We start from the raw sequence: 15,675 nt of genomic DNA on the forward strand, positions 1-15,675 counted from the left end.
TAAGAATATAGTAGGAATTCTCTATTTCTACTAGAAACCATATAAAGGAATATTAGAAAACTTCTGAAGCAAAATCTATTCCTCATCCTTTCAACTTAGACAATGAAAACAAAATTCACCTGGGTTGCTAAAAATCAAAGTCAACACTGTTTACTTTCAAACTCACTGGTATCATATAAAAGCTTTTTAGGAGCTTCCTGAGCACTTAAAACTGCTCACTTATAGAGAATACAATGTTAATTTAATGGAGCTAGGAGTTCCTTTGAGAAAACAATTTTATTTGCTTCAGTATTTATTTAAAACATTATGCTAACATTATTGGACTACACAAACCAGAAATATTACTAGTATACTACTATTAAAATAGCATGAAAAAATAAACATAGTCTTCTTCTGTACTTTTAAATATTTTAATAGAAAAATAAACAATATAATTAATTAAAAATATAAACATATATAATAATGACTATAAAGTAGATAATGATATAAGAATATATAATATATAAAAATAAATCATATCAAAAGTAACCCAGAAGTACAGTATTTAGATTGCAAAATGCAAAAACAAGTTTCTAGTGCTCACTTGCAATGGGCAATTAGAAGTCAGTCTCTATTTACATTAAATGCAATTTCCATGTGGTAAATTCATAACTTTTTCTTGTAAAATAAGGCAGCTTTAAGAGTTTGGAAGTCTCAATAATTTATGTGATTCTGATTTCTATGCAAAGATAATTAGAACTTTATTTTTTATGTTTTCTAAAGATTTGCATCATTATAATTAAAAAGTTATAGTATTTTATCACCTTATAATTTTTGCATGTTTTAAAATCTGTCTGCATTTGTTTAGTTATCTGTTATGGCTTCTTATATTCCTGAATTTAGAGCGTTGGCTTCTACCATCGGAATGAACTTTTTCCTCTCGAAAAAAAAGGGGAGAGTTGGATGGATATAAAGGAGATATCAAGACCTTGAAAATATCTAGAAGACACCAAGTTCACATGTTGGGGTTTCACAAAAGTATTCCTGTAGTTTTGAAGACATTTGAAGCCAGGCTGTGGCCTTCAGGCTGTAGGAACGTAAAGAATTCATGTTCCATTTGTTATTTCTGCTTTGACAGTACTGTTTCCCCTGTCATTATGGCTATAAAACTGGCTCTTTGCTAGCATAAAAAGATTTTAGTTTTCCAGCACAGCCTTAAAATGAACTACATGTTATGTAGATTGTCTCCTACACAACCTGCCTTTCTGGAGCTTTTTAGGAGCAAGGAATTGGATGGTCCTTTCAGGTCTTCATATGCAAGGGTACAGTCATGTTAAAGGCATCCCTATGGGTCACTCTCCCCCTGTTGAAGGAGCTGACTTCCTCCTGCTCTGGATCAGCACGTGCTGGTCGATGACACAAACCACTCTTCTGAAGTTGCCCTGCTTTTCCTTCTCATTCTCTGGGCACACACGGACCACCTTTGACACGGTTACAAACGTTTTCCTGGGCAGGAGTCATCCTTTCTGCTCCCAGCTCCACTCCCAGCACTTTGAGATCCAGCGGCAGAATCCCATCTGCAATTGACAGGAGAGGTTTTATTTGCAATGAGCCTTTCACTCTTCCAAGCAGTCACAGCTTGCTCAGGCCCCTGTGCTGGGCCCACCCATGGCGTGTCAAGGGCTGCCCAAGGAGACTTCACAGAATTTCTAGGTTGGAAGGGACCTTTAAGATCGAGTCCAACCCATGTTCTAACACCTCAACTAGGTCATGGCACCAAGTGCTACATCCAGTCTTTTTTTAAACACATCCAGAGCTGGTGACTCCACCACCTCCCTGGGCAGATGATTCCAGTGTTTGACCACTCTTTCTGTGAAAAACTTCCTCCTTAGGTCTAACCTGTATCTCCCTTGGCACAGCTTGAGACTGTGTCCTCTTGTTCTATCTGTTGTTGCCCGGAGAAAGAGACTGACCCCCAGCTCACCACAGCCACCCTTCAGGAAGTTGCAGAGAGTGATTAGGTCACCTCTGAGTCTCCTTTTCTCCAGGCTAAACAACCCCAGCTCCCTCAAATGTTCCTCGTATGGCTTGTGTTCCAAGCCCCTCACCAGCCTCGTTGCTCTCCTTTGGACACGCTCAAGCATCTCAACATCCCTCCTAAACTGAGGGGCCCAGAACTGGACACAGTACTCAAGATGTGGCCTCACCAGTGCCGAGTACAGGGGAAGAATGACCTCCCTGCTCCTGCTGGCCACGCAATTCCTAATGCAGGCCAGGATGCCATTGGCCTTCTTGGCCACCTGGGCACACTGGTGGCTCATGTTCAGCCGACTGTCAACCAGCACCCCCAGGTCCCTTTCCACCTGAGCACTGTCCAGCCACACCATCCCCAGCCTATGGCATTGCAGGGGGTTATTGTGGCCAAAGTGCAGGACTTGGCACTTGGACTTATTGAACTTCATCCCATTGGATTCTGCCCATCCATCCAACCGTTCCAAGTCCCTCTGCAGAGCCCTCCATCCCTCGAACAGTTCGACACATGCTCCCAGCTTAGTGTCACCTGCAAATTTACTGATGGAAGACTAAACCCTCATCCATATCATCAATAAAAATATTAAACAGAACTGGCCCCAGCACAGACCCCTGAGGGACACCACTGGTGATTGGCCTCCAGCTGGATGCAGCACCATTCACAACCACTCTCTGGGCCCGGCCATGCAGCCAGTTCTGAACCCAGCACAGAGTGCTCTTGTCCAAGCCACGGGCTGCCAGTTTATCAAGGAGTGTGCTGTGGGAGACAGTGTCAAAGGCCTTGCTGAAATCCAAATAAACAACATCTACAGCCTTCCCTGCATCCACTAGGCGGGTTACCTGGTCATAGAAGGTGACCAGGTTGGTTAAACATGACCTACTCCTCCTAAACCCATGCTGACTGGGTCTGATACCCTGGCCATCCTGTAAATTTGCGTGATGGAACTTAATATAAACTGTTCCATTATTTTGTCAGGTACTGAGGTCAGGCTGACTGGTCTATAATTACCAGGATCCTCCTTTGCACCCTTTTTGTGAATGGGTGTCACACTGGCCAGCTTCCAGTCATCTGGAACCTCACCAGTGAGCCAGGACTGCTGGTAAATGATGGAGAGTGGCTTTGTAAGCTCATCTGCCAGCTCTCTCATTACCCTGGGGTGAATCCCATCAGGTCCCATAGATTTATGAACATCCAAGCATTTCAGTAGTTTTTTGACTGTCTCCTCTTGGATGGCCTCAAAAGGCGACTGAGCCCAGCTTCCAGAGAGCCAGCCAGCACTGCCCCGGGGAATTCCCGAGTTTATTTCACTGTTTAAACTGCTAACTGGCCTCTACAGCCTTTCCTCTACACCAGACCGAGCTTTCAGGCGGCACACCGCATTGCTGCGCACCAGAGCGAGCGCGTTTTGCTCTTCAGCACCAAGAGGCGCTGCCCGTGCTGCCCTCCCCGGACTGAGAGCGAGTCGGAGCGGGATTTGCGTTAAGGGGCCCGGCCGGGGCTGCAGCAAGCGGCACCCAGCGCAATTCCCTTCCAACAGCCCGTTTGTGCCGCGAGCAGCGCCGGCGGGCTCGCCCAGCAGCGACACGGCCGGGGCTCGCAGCGCCGCCGCTCCGGGGCCAGCTCGCCCAGCCCAGCCCGGCGTTCCGGGCCGCTCCTCGCCCAGCGCAGCCGGCTCTTGCTCGGGGCACGCCGCCAGCCTCGGCCCTGCGGCCGCAGAATCGCCCCGTGCCGGCCGCAGAGACGCCTGCCCGCCGACCCTGCGGGCCGGGCCCGTTCCCGGTGTCACCCCCGGCCGTGCCCTCAGTGCTCCGCTGTTTCTCTTACCCCGGCCGTGCCCTCACTGTTCCGCTGTTTCTCTTACCCCGGCCGTGCCCTCAGTGTTCCGCTGTTTCTCTTACCCCGGCCGTGCCCTCAGTGTTCCGCTGTTTCTCTTACCCCGGCCGTGCCCTCACCGCTCCCGCTCTCTCTGCCGCACCCACTGCCAGCCACCGGCCGCGGAATTCAAACAGCGGGCCGGCCGCGCTCCTCGCCTCCTCATTGGCTGAGCGCCGTGGCGTCAGCAGAGCGCCGGCGCCAGCGGTGAGTGCGTGGGGCCATGCGCGGGGATCCGCGGGGAGGCCGGGAGGGGAAGGGGAGCACGGGGGGAAGGGAGGCCGGCAGGGCAGGGGCACTGCCGGGAGCACGGAATAAAGCACAACCCGCGCGCCCTGGTGAGGAGGAATCTCCGGGCGTGCGGAGCAGGGGCCGGAGCAGAGCCCCGGGCGTTCCCCGGGCTCGGCCGCTGCTCGCCCTCAGCAGCGGGGCCGGCGCAGGAGGGGAAGGGAGAAAGGCACAGACCCGGCTGGAGGGAGAGAGCTCGGCAGCCGAGGCGGGAGCTGGGCACAGCAGCAGGGCACGAGGAATGCCGTCCCGCGGGGCAGCCGTCCCCGGGAGAGCAGGGCCCGGCCCGGTGCCAGTCCATGTCCCCGGAACGCGGTGCCGCCAGCCCACCCTGCTGTGCCCCCTTTCCTCTGCAGCGCGGGGTCCTTGGGCTGGCAGCCCTCGGGGCACCCGGCCCGGCCGTGTCTGCTCCCTGCCGTGCTCAGCCGGAGCCCAGAGCAGCCCCTGGGCAGGGAACGAGCTCCGTGCAGAGCACACCGTGGGGATACACGCGCTTTCTGCAGGCGCGCCGGGTGTGCTGCAGAGCACGCCTCTCAAAGTCAGAGGGATGTGCGCTTCCAGATTTAAAGGGGGGGAATTACGGCCTAGTTGAAGCCTAAATGATCACGATAGTAGCTTTCTCAGCGTATCCTTATGCAGGCAAAATATTGGTAGCCTCTGGCAAAGGAAATTTGACACAAGCCTGTATTAAAATCTGATAGTGGAAAGAATCTGCTTGCTGTTGGAACACAGTTGGTTTTGTAGATAATCTTGAAAGTTCTGAGAACATTTTGCTGGCATGACATATCTATAAAGCTGCCCAGCTTGGAGTGTGTATAGCTTTGCCTGTAGTGTTTCCCCTAAGTTATTTAAACAAATACACTGAGATATTTGTTTGAAAGTAACTCCCAACATCTGCTCTTCTAGGCTGACCAACTCCAAAATGTTACCTCAAAATCTGTGCCAAGTTTACAAGTGTTTGTTTCTGCGTAACTTGAAACTGAATTCAGTACGTGTGGCTGGTTTGGCCAGAAGGATCCATTCTTCATCAGAAAAGCTTTCTGATTCTGAGTCAGAGGAACAAACTGTCCTGAAATGTGAAACTGAAGAGCTGCCTCAAAACACAGAAAACGTGAATTCTGAAAGATTGCACATACCAGTGATGCTGGAGGAGGTTGTTCATTGTTTATCCCCTCAGCCAGGTCAGGTGAGTTAAATGGTTAATTGACATTTGTGGTCCCTTAACAGTGCAACAGAAAAATGGAGTGTAGGGGTGATTTTTGTTTAGAGGAGTAAAGGGATGCTCTTAAACAATCAGCTGTATCTTTCAAAGGTTTTCAATTGTTTTGAAGTTCAAATTAAAACTCTGTATTCAAACTAATAAAATTCTGGTGTCTGTTTGTCTGAATCCCCAGGTAGGTGGTGTTTATTAAAACTGTCCTATTTCACTATTCTCTTGCTTTTGTGCTTGTCTTTTTGAGTTGCACTTGTGTATTCTTAAGGTTATGTTAATGACTCAGAGGGGAGTGCTTATGTGTGGTTATCTCATCAGTTTTTGAAAAGCCCTCTTCCTCTTGGGTAAGAGATAGTAAGTATGTAGGTTTTAAAAATTGTTTAGCTTCATTAGCATGGAGAACTGGTTCAAACCTTCTGGTTTGGGTATGGTACTGTGAGTGGTTTGCTTTTGGTGTCTGTGGTAGTAAATGGTTACACATGTCCTTGAAAAAAATGGCACACAGGGAAATGGTTTTTGTAGTATGAATTTGAAAGGATTTTTTGAATAATGTAAGTTCTTAAATAATGCTCACATTTCAGGTACTTCAATCTGTGGTTTTAGTGCTTATGTTAGCTTCATAGAATCTTACTAGTTAAGGCTTGTCTATGTGTTGTTTTACTACAGAAACTGAAACAATAGGCAAAGTAGAAAGATCAAAGTACGTGTATGCTTTTATTTTTATTTGAGAACAGCCCCATCCAACTGTGACAAAGTGATACAGCAAGTTTGAAGTGGATTCAGTGGTCAAAAATGTGCAGTCAAATCTTGTTGTGTTGTCTTGTGTATCATTTTAAATCTTTGAAAAAGCAGTGAAAATGCAAATACTGTTGATAAACATTAGCATAAAAATTGCTCTAATTGCATGTGTTGTACTGTTGAAGATAGGTATTTCTCTAATTTAGGTAAGGAAGTTGGAGTTCGAGTTTTTTCTGATGTCAGAACTATGATGACATTTTCACGCATTAAATGAACATACGAACTGTGATACACTATGTGAAATATTTTTTCTAGTTGGGTAAGTTTTTACTTGCATAAGAAGAGCCCGAGGAAGTCAGTGTCTATTAGACTCTCTTTGTTGATGTAGAAAAATCTTACTTGGCAATGGAATTTGTAAAAGAAACTGTTCAAGGGTATGCACTCTGAAGAGTAACTATTATTGCCCCAGAAGACTTTTTCTAATTTAAATATTTATGGTTGTAAAATAGTTTTATTGGGGTGGGATTTTTTTCAGGTCTGTGTATACCTGGATTTTCAGATTCCCAAGCTGGTGGTGAACCACTGACTGCTATAAGATAGCCCAAGTGTGTTTACCTCGAACAAAAGCATTCGTAATCTACTCCCAACCTGTTCAGCATGACTGAGGCTGTAAACTGTTCAGCACTTCTGTTTTTCTGTTTGTATTCACAGCACTTTCTGAAGCCTTGACACATAAGTAGTGTGCAAAAGGATGCAGTGTGTCAACTGAGTTTTGGCTAGTGTGAGCCCAAGTCTGAACAGAGGATGAGACAGTTCCTCGCTAACCTGAGTGGTGGTCATCAGTTTGTACTGACATGCATGTCATCTGGGAGTGTCATATAAATTTACATTTTTAAGAATGTAGTCCGGACAGTAAGTCTATGAACTCTTTGTTTTGTGGGCAGGAAAGGCAGTGCTCTGATCTTGAATTCAGTTTTTCTGCTTTATTCTCTCCCCACACATAAAGATCTTTGCTCGGCTTTAGTAGAGTTATATTCTTTGTTATAAAATAGCTGATTTGGGCCTCTATTTCTTCTTGTGTCTTAAGACAAGGAGCTATCAATGTAAAAAAAATCTAATTAGAAAGATGATGTTCTCCCTATAGTTATGGTCACTGAATGGGATTTTCATTTTACTTGTAGAGGTTCTTACGAAAGGAAATGTTACTTAAGAGTGAGTCACCGCTGAAATAAAGATGTTAGTGCCCTCCCACTGAATATTCTTGTTGACTGTCTCCTTTGGGGAATCTGTTTGTCAGAGTTGGAGCAATAATATTTCCATTTATCTCTGAATCTTCTTTTATTGCCTTGTTTCGCACAGTCCCTGTAGTAGTCCTGTCTTTGAAGCAAGGACTGCCAATTAAATTTTACCAATTTACCTCACTGCTCAATGAAAAGTCTGTTGCACTAAGTCCACACATAAGTAATTTCCTCTTTAAGTTTACTGTATTGATTACATTTTAATCTTCTCAGTCCATGAGTGTTGTTTGTAAATACCTCACCACTGTTTTTGCAGTTGTCTGGACAATTCTCTGTTCTCTTAAAGAACCAAATCTATTTTGAATCAATGTTTGGACATCCAGCAGTATGTTTCCTCAGTTTTCAGCCTACTTTTTCCTATTTTTTTTCCTTTGCAATGCTCACATTTATTTTAGCTAGAGATGTGGGTCTTTTTCATGTACTGTGGCTATAATGTGAGTAAAATCATTTCAATAGCAGCGAGTTCTAGTATGAATGCCAGAGGATGAAACTGAAATTTTAACTGTTCTTATGAGAATCTTAAGGGTTTTTGAGGAAATGATAGTGCTCCACCACCACCAAATCCTTCTATATATAAACTTTAAACTCCAGCTAGAAAAGAAGCAAATATTATGCCCTACTCAGATTATATGGGGAAACCTGATGACATCGGTGGTTTTATGTGAGTGATTTCATCTATGGTTGAGTATGATCCAGAAGTAACTGTAATGAATGTACTATAAGCTCTGGTAGTATTATTTGGTTTATGATAGTTCTTGAAGCTGGGATTTTTTACTATCTGTAAGTTAAATGGTAGGTGGTCAAACTTGAGGTGAGAAATAATGAATGAGACTTTTCCATTTCCTACAGTGTTTAAATGGTTTATCAGAAGCCATTAATAGATTACTTTTTACCTCATGATGTTATTTGTCTATAAAAAAAGAAGGCAGGTAATTTTCCCCAAAGAGATCTCATCTGACATCATCTTGAGTTTGCCAGGACTTCTTGTGGATATTTCTCTTTTGATTCTCCATGATATTATTGAGATTGGTTTTGCTACTTGGCATTCATTGAAGAAGGAGGTATCCTCTTTGTCTTGGAAATCATGTGTTAGTCCATGTGTTACTCCATGTACTGTTTCTTTTTCTTGGAAATCATGTGTTGGTTTCTAGAGACAAGTACTTCCTGAGAACATGCAGCTTTGCCACGAGCTCCCCTTTCACTCTTTCAGGTACATACTGCTTTGTTTTCAGGATAATTACTATTTTCACACATCCAAACATCAAAGCTCTAGGGTTCAGGTTTGAAGGCAGTGCTTCACCTCCTGGAGGTTCTCTTGCTACTCTTGGATGTTGATCTGGAGCGTGATTGTTTCTTCCTTTTCTGCAGAGCTAATTAGTCAGGTAATAAGAGACACTTGGACAAGCTGAGGGAGACTGCTGGTGAGAGAAAGCAGAGTCAGTTCTGGAATTGTTGTCTTACTTTCTGTGTATTCTTGTCCATACGTCACTATTCCCTTACTGCCTTGTACCAAGTATAAATGTAAGGCAAAAATAACCTTTCTCTGTACAGCACCCTGCAGAGGGGACTTCTGTTCTGTGGCAAAGCTTTCCAAGTGTTGAGGTGTATAAATAGTTACGTGGTGCTGCTGCTGACCAGGGTTCTTACCCCAGCACCCCCAAAGCCATCTGCAAGTCATTTCTAACTGGAATGACCCGTTCATGCTAGAGGTGCTCAAAACTGAACTTCTCTGCAGCGTGCCCAAAGTAAAGAGGGATTGAAAAGGGATCTGGAAAAACTAATTCTGACTTCTCAAGTTGTATGAGTGTTTTGGTAAAGTGCAGCCAAAATACCAAGTCTGAAAGGGAATATTAGTTGCATCATGAGGTAAATGATGAAATACTTGTTTTGGAAAAGCATTACAGACATATGGACATAGTAAAAGTTTTTATTGTTTTAGCCTGTTTTTCACTGGACTTGTAAAATGAGGTGTACATAAAGCAATCAATTTGCATAATGTTCTTTATTGTAGAAACAACTTTTTTTTGTGGGAAGCATGCTGAAAATATCTTTCCATATGCAGATTTTATGGCTATTTTTACTTTGTCAGCAGCACGGTGAGCTTTGTAATGATTGTTGTAAAAAAGGAAGGAAGATACAGAACTTGTGAGTCAATAAATTAACATAGAGTAATTCTGAAAATACGCATGGCATTCCAGAACACGCCTTTGTCCCATGGTTCTTGGGTGTTACTGGGGCATATTGAGAGTTGTTTCAGTTGATCATGTAGTTCCTGTGTGTTTTTTCTGTCACTCTTACCTTGCCTGGTGTCCTGGCTGCACATATTGTAAATTTACAGAAGAGGCTAGCCAGACTTCAGATCACAGCCGTGTGTGGAAGTGTGTAACAGAATGTCCATGCAATAGAATGTATATATATGCAAAGTATATTTATTTTTGGATGTATCTACTAGGAAACTAGTTAACTGGATTCTCATCAGATAGCACTGTTTAAAATATTTGGCTAAAATCATACTTTAAGAGGGATGATTTTAGTGAAGTTAGCATTTGAAGTTAGTGCATGAAAATGGAAAACATTCTCAAAATAGTTTTGACTATGATATGCAAAAGATACTGTTTCAAGTGTTTATCATTATTTTAAGTACTAATATTGTTTGGTTTTGCAAGGGTAGTGTATACATGCAGATTTGGAAAAGCAGACCCCATTTGCATACGTTCCTTGACTTACAACCAGTTGCTCTCTGCTGTGACGTGCAGGTGAAATAAAATGTGGTAAGGGAGAAGGAGTGTTATTGAACAGTGTAATGCCAACAAATGTCATATGTGTTTTACAGTATCTGCATCTGTGTGAGTGCCATCCCAAGATGAGAGAGGACAGAAGGGGTCTGGGAAGAGAACAGGACAGGAGGTGATACTCATGAACTATCGCAGTGGATGCTCCAAGTGTGGGGACACGAGGCGTGACTCCATTTTTCTCAGAAGGCGGATTTATTATCTTATTATTATTATATTAAAATGCTACATTAATATTATGCTAAAAGAACAGAGAGAGAAGAATGATCAGAAGGCTACCAAGAACAAGAATAGAATAGGAATGCATAACAAAATCCTGTCACTGCTCTCAGCCTTGACACAGGTGGCTGTGATTGGTCATCAATTGAAAACAATCCACATGGACCAATGGAAGATGCACCTGTTGCATTCCACAGCAGCAGATAGTTATTGTTTACATTTTGTTACCGAGGTCCTCAGCTCTCAGGAGGGGAAAAATTCTAGGAAGGGATTTTTCATAAAATACCATAACTACAATGAACAGCTTGCCAGTTGAGGAGGCGGAGAAGGTCACACTCTTCAGTTGTCTGCTTGTTTTACTGACTTCCATAGTGGGCCCTCCAAAAGTACAGGGATCTTCAATTCCGTGTTGACAGGTGACTGAAAACACCTCTGTGACTTGTTTCAGAGCACAACATAACTGTTTTGAAGCTGGTACTGCTGAGGGATAAGACTGTGGTACCAGGAAATGAAGAATATCTGTGGGTTTGGATCTGAGGGATGGCAGGATATGATGAGGCATGCTGAAGACATCCCTTCACATTTAACTTTTTTTATGCTTCAAGAATTAGGTCTTCAGAGAGAAAGTAACTAGAATACTTGGATGAGAGGAAGAATAAGTTGATGGCTGCAGCTGCACAGGAAAGAATGTTCAGGTTGCAGTTCTTGCACATCTGCCTGACCTCCTCATCTTCCCAGCTGCATCGTGGCTCTCTGGAGGCATGCCTAAATGTTACCAGCAGCCACAAGCAGAAGACCTCTCACCAGCTTGGTTCTGCATCCTTCCCTGGCAGTAGAGGAAGGAAAGCCTGCAGCTGCTGTATCCAGACCAGCAAGGGAGCAGGGGCTGCCTGCTGCAAGCAGCTCTGCAGATGTGCAGATGTGGTTTGATGGTGGTACTGGGTTGGTTTGGTGTTCCTGCTCTATCACATAATGAATGGCAGCGCTTCAGGAGGCTGTTTAAGATGCTGTGTTATAATAAAGCAAGATTCAGTGCTTTGGGGTGACTCAGCTTGCAATGACGCTGTGTATGCTCTCCTTTGCTGTTGTGACAGCATTAGTCTTTGTACCTCTTGGGGAAAACTAATAAAATTCACCAGAAAGTAATCTAAGCCCTTTAAATTTTAACTTGAGTGAGCCTGTGTTCTCAGAAAGGGTGATAATTAATATATGTAGCTACTCATTTCCTCCTCATCTAGTACTGTGTGTCTTTAGTCAGCCTTTTGGCTAAGCTTTCTTATTAAATATTTGAATTTGAGTTTGCAAACAGAAATGCAGACTTCTTTTCTATCACATGGAATATTACTAGCAATTGAAGATCACAGGTGGAGTATGGGAGGTATCTGCAGGTTTTGTTTTATTATTTTGTGTTTTATACTGTTGGGAGTAGTTTTGCCCAGAATTAATAGGGGTAAAGAGATGATTAAGAAGTTCAGCTACTAAAATTTTTGTTTAAACAGGTATCTGAAGTTTCATGCACAGGTGTGGTCTGATTTTTTAAAAATATTTTTTCTTTTTCCCAGACTTCCTGAGCATGTTATCTTCATTCCAACAATGTTTGCTGATGCTCAGCATCTTGGGAAAATACTTTTCTAATAACTGTTTTAATAAATGACAAATTCTTCCGTTTTCATAACGTCCCTGAAATAAATGGATATTGTCTCAGGCTGACTCTGTATCAAAATGGTAATATTTAATGTCAAATTGCTGTAGGAACCTGGCAGCCAAGGCTTACCAAAAACATGTCCATGGCTTTTTTGGGGTTAGCTAGCCATTAATGATAAAGAATTAGATTTTTACTTGAGCCTTTGTAAAATTTTCATTGCATCTTTAAATATCTCCTTGGTTATAACTGAGGAAAGAAGTTTCTTCTGAGGTGGCAGAGGAAGTTAGGTTTTTCTTGTTGGGTCTGATGATTAGCTGAAGTCATTCAGACACTGAAATTTTAATTTCCTATGGAAATGTTAATAATGGTGTGTTTGAGTCATAACGTCATTAAATCTAATTCCAGACAACATTACTCTTAGGAAAATGAGTGAAGTAAATAATGCATAGTGAGGCAAGGTCTGCCAGTGCTGTCTAAAAGCAGGTGGCAGAGGCAGGTGGTGGTTTTTGTTTGCTTCTCTTTGCTCTTGTGCAAGGGGGAAGGGGCTCTAGAAAATAAGTAAGGAGTGCAAAGCAGAGCAGAGGTAAAATGCATTTTTATGTGTTCATACAAAACCTGTTCACTTTTGTTCATGTGTTGTTTTGTGTTAAGCTGTAAGCAGAAAATGGAACCCTTGTGAAGAAAATACATTGGGAATTATTTTGAGGCATTAAGTGGTTATGATTGATGGGTGCTGCAAAATGTGCTCATAGCAATGTTTTTTCCTCCTCTCTGTGAAATGATGAAGAGATGGTTGATGGTGCAAGTTACTGAAATTCTTGGATATGCCAGCTTAGTGATGTACAGCTATTTAACTGTACTCTAGAATCTAGCAGCATCCTCTGTTAGTATAGCAGTGGGATGAATGGGAAAAATGGGAAATGATGCTTGCATTATATTGAATTGTTGAATAGGCCAATGCTGGAAAATCATTTTATATTGTACTTAATACGTGATCTGAGAAGGTTGTTTTCCTGAAAAATGCCAACTGTTCATTTATATTCTCTTGGTGATGTAGGTTGTTAGACTTGGTGTGTAAACAACTTTTTTATCATTTCATAGTCTGTCAAAAAGTATTTGTGGAGAAAAATTAGTCCAGTTATGTTTTATCTATTTTAGAAATTACAAGTGATAACTTTTTACGTAGTTGCAAGACATGTACTGTATAGAACTGAGAGGAGATCTTTTGATTGCAATCAAAATTCTTCTTTGCTATGTACTTTATTTGGTCTTTTCATTTTTGTGTCCTGGATTACGGCAAATCTGGGAGAAAACCTCCAAAAGGGCCCCCCCCCAGAAAGCAAACCCACACAGCCCTTTCCCCCCAGCGGTTCGGGAAGGATTCCTCAGAGAGAAGTGGAAAGAACCTGTTCATTTAACAAGCAAAACACCCCCAGCACACAAAATGAACAATACCAGATGACAATACTTTCACTGATCTGAAAAGGATGACAAATTCGGAAAGTCTTTCCTGGGAATGGTCGCTCTGTTGTTGCTCCCTCCAGTGCTGGCGATAGCTGCTGCAGCCACCAGATGCAAACTCTCAGTGTTTCCCAGGTCCCAGTCTGGAGCAGGTTGGATGGTTCCAAAAAGGGAAGGAAAAAAAAAACTGGGAAAAAATCTGGACCGCTTAGCTAAACTAACACAAGCAGAAAAAGCAAAAGCAGGAGCAAGAGCGAAGCAGTGCAGCTTTGGCCTTCTATGTACTGCCCTGTCTCTGTGTCCCGCCAGCCATGGGGGAGCAGGCTGATAACAAACCAAAAGAAACCTTGCTCTTCAGAGCCAGTCTAGAAGGCACAGTACATAACATCCAGCACCAACAGAACACACAATTGGGGATGCAAGCATCATAACCTCACCCTAGGACATTCCAACCCTTATCCCCATATCGTCAACATACTACCACACATCATGCATTTTATTAACATAAAACTTCCATCTGTTTCCCCCACAAATTACAAGCTGTACTCATCATGCCCTCATTGCATCCCCACACTAGACCACTGAATCCCAGCCCCATACCACGGAGCTGCAGGATTCCCCACTTTCATTTTACTCACTCAAATCTCCATCTTTCATTTTCTCAGACCTTTGACACATTCCCTTCTCCATCTTCCACTTGCTTAGACCTTCAACACTAACACCTTTTCTTCTGTCATCTCTGTATGATTTAATGTACAGACAATGGCAGTAACATTCAACAGTGATATTTGCATATCATCCTCACCCCACAATCAGATCTCCCTGAGGTACACATCATGTTTTTCCATCTCTTTGCATTATCCACCATGTGCAACCTGGTCCCTGAGCAAAGACAACCACACAAATGGGTTTGTCTGTACTCGAGGCAGAATTGATCCACACTGTCTTCCCTAACAAACCTCTGACATGTACCACTGGGACTTTATCTCCATCTGTTATATTCAGGGACTCAGACTGGGCAGGACCTGCTCAGTTGGTGGAACCTCGGATGTTAAGTAACCAGGTGGCCTTTGCTAAATGCTGTTTCCAATTTTTGAAAGATCCCCTACCCAAGTCTTTCAGCTGGGTTTTTAGTAGTCTATTGTACCTCTCCACTTTGCCTGCAGCTGGTGCATGGTAGGGGATATGGTACACCCACTCAATGCCATGTTCCCTAGCCCAGCTGTTGATAAGGCTGTTTTTGAAATGAGTCCCTTTGTCTGACTCAATCCTCTCAGGGGTACCATGCCTCTACAGGATCTGCTTTTCAAGGCCCAGGATGGTGTTACAGGCAGTAGCATGAGACACAGGGTATGTTTCCAACCACCCTGTGGTGGCTTCCACCATGGTCAGCATGTAGCGCTTGCCTTGGCGTGTCTGGGGCAGTGTGATGTAGTCAATCTGCCAGGCCTCCCCATACTTGTACTTGGACCACCGCCCACCATACCATAGGGGCTTCACCCTCTTGGCCTATTTGATGGCAGCACATGTCTCACAGTCGTGGATAACCTGAGAAATACTGTCCATGGTTAAATCCACCCCTCGGTCTCGTGCACACTTATAGGTGGCATCTCTACCCTGATGACCTGAGGCATCATGGGCCCCTCGAGCTAGGAATAACTCTCCCTTGTGCTCCCAGTCTAGGTCTATCTTGGACACCCCTATCTTTGCAGCCTGGTCTACCTGCTCATTGTTTTTGTGCTCCTCATTAGCTCTACTCTTGGGGACATGGGCATCTACATGGTGCACCTTCACAGGTAGCCTCCCTACCCTGGTAGCGATATCTTTCCACTCATCAGCAGCCCAAATTGGTTTTCCTCTACGCTGCCAGTTAGCCTCCTTCCACCTCTCCAGCCATCCCCACAGAGCGTTGGCTACCATCCATGAATCAGTGCAGAGATAGAGCTTTGGCCACTTCTCTCTTTCTGTAATGTCCAGGGCCAGCTGAACGGCTTTGAGTTCTGCAAGCTGGCTTGATCCACCTTCTCCTTCAGTGGCCTCTGCAACCTGTCGTGTGGGGCTCCATACGGCTGCTTTCCATCTCTGGTTCATCCCTATGATGTGACAGGAACCATCAGTGAAAAGAGCATAGCGTGTTT

At 43.8% G+C, this 15,675-nt stretch overlaps 1 protein-coding gene and 1 long non-coding RNA gene across 3 annotated transcripts in view; one reads left to right on the forward strand and one right to left on the reverse strand.

Annotated features, from left to right (window-relative positions):
• Positions 1-261: 261 nt before the first annotated feature.
• On the reverse strand, positions 262-3,963 carry LOC135303847 (uncharacterized). The gene is made up of 2 exons (XR_010365240.1): positions 3,836-3,963; positions 262-1,556 (listed from the first exon to the last, which is right to left on the reverse strand). It is a non-coding gene; the product is annotated as an uncharacterized LOC135303847 (long non-coding RNA).
• METTL15 (methyltransferase 15, mitochondrial 12S rRNA N4-cytidine) overlaps positions 3,933-15,675 on the forward strand; it is an 80,338-nt gene continuing 68,595 nt past the window's right edge. The window contains exons 1-2 of one of the 2 annotated variants that reach the window (XM_064426037.1): positions 3,933-4,090; positions 5,078-5,357. In XM_064426037.1, coding sequence (XP_064282107.1) covers positions 5,094-5,357 — 264 coding nt within the window. In that variant the 5' untranslated portion in view covers positions 3,933-4,090; positions 5,078-5,093. Of the gene's footprint in view, positions 4,091-4,198; positions 4,222-5,077; positions 5,358-15,675 lie in introns of those variants that run through there. The other variant, XM_064426038.1, reaches the window with a different exon arrangement.

The sequence above is a fragment of the Passer domesticus genome, chromosome 6, assembly GCF_036417665.1.
Source record: "Passer domesticus isolate bPasDom1 chromosome 6, bPasDom1.hap1, whole genome shotgun sequence".
NCBI lineage: Eukaryota > Metazoa > Chordata > Aves > Passeriformes > Passeridae > Passer > Passer domesticus.